This window comes from Aspergillus homomorphus (assembly GCF_003184865.1).
Source record: "Aspergillus homomorphus CBS 101889 unplaced genomic scaffold BO97scaffold_78, whole genome shotgun sequence".
NCBI lineage: Eukaryota > Fungi > Ascomycota > Eurotiomycetes > Eurotiales > Aspergillaceae > Aspergillus > Aspergillus homomorphus.
Genome location: NW_020291964.1, coordinates 1 through 7,141, shown reverse-complemented (window position 1 = coordinate 7,141; position 7,141 = coordinate 1). Strand labels below are relative to the sequence as shown.

Sequence of the window (7,141 nt, the reverse complement as noted above, 5' to 3'; positions counted from 1 at the left end):
AAGGATGCTGGTGGGACAGAGTGAGAGACTTATTCAAAATCGTCTCGGTACCTAAGCCCTGGAAATGAGATGGCTTTCTTGGCAGGGGCTTAGCCAAGGTGAAGTGGGGAATGTCATAAAATTGATGAAAGGAATTGTGCTCTGTAGTGTAGTAAGAGTGAGTGGAAAGATGTGGTATTCAAAATGCTATCTGAGAGGAAGCCTTCCTATAAAGCTATACTCCAGGAAGCGGGAGGCACCATCAGCATTGTCTATATATATATTCTAGATTACCAACCGGTGTCCTTTTAGGAGAATACTGCCCTAGTAAAAAAAAAGTGAAAAGATTTAAGAAATTATTATCTAGATATCTTACTATTTTTTTTTACTAGATATAGGAGAACTAGCTTACTTACTTAAAGCTTATTTTAAAGTAACTTAACCTAGTTATTATATATTAACCTTAACTTAATTATAATTTAATAATTAGATTAAGGTTTAAAAAAGAACTTTATTATTTAATTAAGATTAGATTAAGAATAATTATTATTTTATTTATTTATATTTATTAATTAGAAAGATTAGATATACTAAATATATTATAAATTATAAATTAATTAATAATATATATATATTTTTTATATAAATAATATATTAAATATAATTTATTTTTTATTATAATATAATAATATTTTTTATATTTATTTATTATATTTATTTTATTTATTTTATTTATTTTATTTATTTTATTTATTTTATTTATTTTATTTATTTTATTTATTTTATTTATTTTATTTATTTTATTTATTTATATTACTATATTTATTTTTATTTATCTTATTTCTTCATCCTAAGAGATAAATATTTCAAAAAAAAACTTTTATAAAATATAATATAAAGAAATAATATTTAATATAAATAATTTTTTATATTAGTTTTTTTATAAATGATTTTTAAAATATGTTTCTTTAAAAGTTTTAAAAATTGTCTGATATAGGGAAGTTCTGATGTTTATTTCTGATTTACTTTACTTATCTTTTACTTTTATTTAGAAATATAGAAATATAATAAGAAAATAAGATAAAAATAAGATAGTAGTAAAAGATATTAAAAATATAATAAATATAACAAAAGAATAAAGAAATCAAGAAAATAAATAGAAGTATAAATTTAATATCTAATAATTAAATTAATTAAAAAAAAGAATTTTTTTTTATATTTTAATCAGATTATTAATTATTTCTTTATAAAAAATAGATTAGTTTAAAAATAAGTAATTAAAAAGAAATTATATTATCTAGATAATATAGATTATTAAGCTTATTTAAAAAAAATAATTAAATTAATTTAATAAATCAATTTAAGTTAAATAAAATTATATATCTTATATATATACATAATTCTTATTTTATTAAATAATCTTAAACAAAGTAGAATAAATAAATAATTTAAGAATATTAAATAATCTAATTTAGTAGAAATTAAATAACTAAAATAACAAAAAAATAAATAAAATTAATAGTTAATTATTCTAATTTGAAAAATAAAACAAGTATAATTCTAAGTTAAAAATAACTTAGTTAATTTTTTAATAATTATTTTATTAATTAATACTTAGTAAAACTTTTTAATAGAACTAGAAATTAGTAATTAGAGTAGCTAACAGCCAGGTTAGGTTAGGTTAATAGAAATTTTTATACCTTACTACAGGTTAATAGTTAGATTAAAGAAATTTTTATATCTAATTATAGTATAACTAAAAGTAGAATAATCAATTATCTTAATTATTCTTAATATTAAGATTAGAGTGGCTAATAGCCAGGTCAGGTCAGGTTAATAGGAACTTTTATACCTAACTATAAATTAATAATCAGGTTAAAGAAATTTTTATATCTAACTAGAGTAGCTAATAACTAGGTTAAATTAGGTTAATTAAAATTTTTATACTTAATTATAGGTTAATAATTAGATATAAAAAATATATATTTTTATTTAGATTAATTAATAATTAATTTATAGATTAAATTTCTTAATAACTAAATTTAAAAAAAATAATAAATTTAAATAGAATATTTCTATTTAATTCTTATTTAATTTATATCTAATTTTACTTAATTTTATTTAATTTAATTTTATTTCTATTTAATTCTATTTAATTTAGATATAATAATTAATTATAATTAATTATTATATTTATAATTAATTTAATTTTTATATTTTAATCTAATTACTAGATTAAGATTAGATTAAGATTAAAATATAATAATTAGATTAAGCTACTCTATATCTAATTATAGTATAACTAAAAATAGAATAATTAAAATAATTAATTATTCTTAGTATTAAAATCTAGTTACTATATTTTTTTAACTCTAGTATAGTTAAGATATATCTAGATTAAAGAAAAATTAATCTAATTATTTTAACTATTATCTAAAAATATATAAAGATAAGTTTTCTAAAAAAAAAATAATTAAAAGATATAGTAATATCTTCTTTCTTTTTATCTATAAAAAGTAATAAGAAAATCCTAGTAGTATTAATATAATTTAATTTTTTATAATATTAGTATTTTTATAGTATAAAATATAAAGAAAATATATAATTATAGTTTAGTTTAGGCTATATACTAAAGATTTAATAAATTATATAAAAAATACTATATTTTTATTACTAAAATAATAGTTAAAAATTAGTATAATATTTTTAGACTATTATTAGATCTAGAGTAGCTTAACCTAATTATTATATTTTAATCTTAATCTAATCTTAACCTAATAATTAAGTTAAAATATAAAAATTAAATTAATTATAAATAGAGTAGCTAACAGCTAGGTCAGGTTAGGTTAATAAGAACTTTTATACCTAATTATAGATTAATAATCAGATTAAAAAAATTTTTATATCTAACTATAATATAACTAAAAATAAGATAATTAATTATTTTAATTATTCTTAATATTAAGATCTATCTATTATACTTTTTTTAACTTTAGTATAATTAAGATATATCTAGATTAAATAAAAATTAATTTAATTATTTTAATTATTATTTAAAAATATATAAAGATAAGTTTTCTAAAATAAAAAAAAATAATTAAAAAATATAATAATATTTTTTTTCTTTTTATTTATAAGAAAAAATAAGGAAATTCTGATAATATTAATATAATTTAATTTCTTAAAATATTATTACTTTTATAGTAAAAAATATAAAAAAAATATATAATTATAGTTTAATTTAAATTATATACTAGAGATCTAATAAATTATATAAAAAATATTATATTTTTATTATTAAAATAATAATTAAAAACTAGTATAATATCTTTAAATTATTATTAAATCTTTTTAAATAAATTTAATAAATCTATTATTTTCTTATTTTTTATTAAAAAAGATTTTAATTATTTATATATTAAATTAAAGATTATCTATATTATATTATATAATTAATTTATTTTAATAATTATATTATTTATAATTATCTAATTTAAATATTAGATATTATACTATAATTTTAATAATAGATTTTATAAAAACCTTTTTTAGATTTTTTTTATATAAATATTCTTTTTATTTAAACCTATTATTTTTATTTAATATTTATATTTAAATCTTTAGAAAAAGCTAGATATATTAAAATTATAAAATTTCTAGAAATTAAAATATAAATAATAAAATATCTATTAAAATATAATTTATATTTTAATAAAATAATATATTTAGACTTTAGATTTATAATAAAAGAAAAAATTATTTAAATCTTAATTCTAAATATAACTTTAAATAATTAAATATTTAAGTTATTTAAGAAAAATATTTAATAATTCTAGACTTTAAATATAGTTTTTTATTTATTATATTTATTAATAATAATAAATATAATAAATAAATTAAGCTAGAAAAAAAAATATAATAAATTATATTGATATATAAATATATTTTTAAATTAAATAATATTATTTTTATAAAGTTTTTCTATTTTTTTTTATTAATTTATTATTTATAAAATCTTTCTAGTGTTATAAATTAATTATAATTATTTAAATTTATTTTTAAAAAATATTATTAAACTTTTTTTTTCTATTTTTTAAATCTTTATAAATAATAATAAATCTTAAATTAAAATAAATTATTTAAATTAAATCTTTACTTCTTTTCTAAATCTTAAGATTATATATATTATAAAAAATTAAAAGATTATTTTATATCTAATTTTATAAAAAGTTTTTCTATTTTTTATAATTAATAGTAGAAGATATTCTTTTCTAAAATTTATTTATAAATTTAAAAACTATTATTTTACTTTAATTAAGAGAAATTATTAATATTATAAAAAATTTTTTAAAAAGATATATTATTTTTTAATAAAATTTTTTATATTTATTATTTTATATATCTTTATATTTTATAATATCTAAAAATTAAAAACTCAGAAACTAATTTTATAAATTATTATTTTTATAAAAAATATAAAAAAAAATATCTTTAATTATATCTAAATAAATAATTAATTAGATATTAAATAAAGAATTATTATAAATATTTATTTATTTTTTTAAGATAAATTTTTATTAATTATTCTTTATTTCTAGATCTTTATTATTTATAATAAATAAGATTTTTAAGATTAAGTCTTATATTTTATAATTATTTATTATCTATTATTCTAGATTATTAAGTATATATAATTTAATTAAATAATTAATTTTATTATTTTATTTTCTTACTGAGGACTAAGTTCTTTTAATTAAATATAAATTAAAGAATATTTATTAGAGTTATTTAAAAAAATATATATAAAATTATTATTAAAGTTTTTAAATATTAAATAAATATTAATTATAGTTAATTACTAGATTAATTTTAATTAAAAAATATTTTTTATTTTAACTAGATATTTCTTAATAGAAGATATAGATTATTATAAAATTTTATTAAATTTTTAATTGATATCTAGATTTTATACTAGTAAAAATCTAACTATAATTATTTTATTAATTTTATATAAATATAATCTTTTTTATTAATTATTAGATATAATAATTAATAATATTAATAATAATAATTTGATATTTAATTTAATTTTATCAGAATTCTAGATTTAACTTAATTAAAATATTTAATTTTATAATATTTTTATTAACTTTAATTTTATAAAAATTATTTAAAGTTAATATTATATTTTCTATTTTATTTACATAATTTTTCTTAGGGTTTACATTAGGGTTTACATTAATCAGTGATAAGAGGCTGCATAATGATTGCAGAGGAGATGAGTGTCTTCAACAGGGTAAGCCGAGAATAACGTGTGTGTACAGCGTCAGAACTTTCGCCGTTGGTGGCTCATCAGGGCTGGGTTGATGGTGTTAATTTATGTCCTTACCGACTGAGGAGATTGAGGATTCTAGAGAAAGAGGAGGTTGGACTACCTTTTTTTTTGCCGCTGGAATAACTCGTTCCCTGTACTGAGGTACTTTATTGTTTCTAATAAAGTTGCTCGACGCGCTGTTCTGATATGGAAGGCGTAAATTCTAATTCCGGAGATGATACGTTCTAGACTTGGATTAGCTAAGACCCCTGTTCTTGGCTAGGTAGTAATTACGTGTGTTAGCTATATTATAAGATAATAATGTGATACCGGAGAAAAGTTTATCTGATTAGCTGAAGCCCGCCTACAGATAGTTAAGAAATCCGGAGAAATCTTAGCCTGTTAGCACTGGGTAAACCTTCCACCGAAGATATTATATTAGGGTTGTCAGATTAGGGGGTTAGGGTTTTGAACCCTATAAAGTGTACCATGTAAACACCCCCTACAGCTGAGTTGTTAATTGGAGTGTATAAAGTTTCCCAGAGGTTGGAAAGGAGGCCTAAGATAAGCAATAATTATAATATATAATCCTCCTGACTATAACAGGAGGCGCCGGCACCCGGAAGGCGAGAGGCTCTGGAAAGAATAAAGTCTTTAAGCGTTACATCCCCACGTGACTTACCTGAAGATACTTCTTTATCCAGATGAGCTTCATCCAACAAGGAAAAACCCAGTACTAGTATATTCAGTAGGATTATAGAGGTCGATCCTTCTTGTAATAAATATATTCTTCTACTAGTGATTTGCCCGGGAGAAGATACTAGAAAGTGATCAGGTAGATGTTCTCTTTAAGAGGCCGGATGCATTCCTATAAGTAAGTGGGATAATACCTAGACCACCATCTATCCTACTAGTATCCGTTTGCTCACGTTCGGTATTTAATATAAAAAAGTATAATACTGTCTTGTTCTATATCGATAGTAAGTTACTAAGATTTGTGTATTAACAGAGACTTCGAATCAGCGGTTATTAAAGATTATTAGGTAGTTCTTTTTTCTAAGTCTAGAACCTTCTGACTGATTAAATAATCTTATTAATATTTATATACTCCTATACTAGATTATACTGTCCGGATAATATAAGTAGTATATCCTGTTCTTTTTCCTTTTTTAAGGTAAGAAACAGGGGCTGTTGTTTATATGATACTTGGTAGAACTAGTTATCCAGTACTTTACCCGGATATCTTCTCTGGTGAAGATTACTATAGAACTGTCTGCGAGTATCTGTAAAATACTTAACTTTGGAACTGACTATAACAAATTGTATGAGCTTAGTCTTGATAAAGGCCTTCTTCACATATAAAGGGTAAGCTGACGACCATAGGATGTACAAGTGCTTATTTATTGGTTTCTTGAAGAGACGAGTCACCAGTCTGGTGCCCGTCAGGTCCCTTATTCGCATGATCTCAATATCAAGGAATTCGATCTTCGTTCTTGAATAAGCCCAGTTGACGGTCAGTGGACCTAGCTGATACTCAGCGATGAAGTCCGTCAACTCTTTTTCCGTTCCCCTGAAGATCATGAGTACATCATCGATGTATCTCATGTATTTGACTACCCCTTTCTTGAAGGGAATCTTCAGGTGTCGCTCGAAATACCCAGCATAGATGTTGGCCAGAACGGGTGCAGATGCCGTACCCATGGCCAAACCTTTGGTCTGTTGGTAAATCTGGTCTTGGGTTACATTAGGGTTTACATTTAGGGTTTACATTAGGGTTACATTAGGGTTTACATTAGGGTTTACATTAGGGTTTACATTAGGGTTTACATTAGGGTTTACATTAGGGTT

General features: G+C 19.5%; 1 protein-coding gene across 1 annotated transcript; it reads right to left on the bottom strand.

Moving 5' to 3' along the window:
* Positions 1 to 6,508: 6,508 nt before the first annotated feature.
* On the bottom strand, positions 6,509 to 6,754 carry BO97DRAFT_357595 (uncharacterized protein; the record flags this gene model as incomplete). Its single annotated transcript, XM_025692214.1, has 1 exon — positions 6,509 to 6,754. One exon carries the CDS (start codon positions 6,752 to 6,754, stop codon positions 6,509 to 6,511), a length of 246 nt encoding a protein of 81 aa, XP_025546113.1.
* Positions 6,755 to 7,141: the final 387 nt, after the last annotated feature.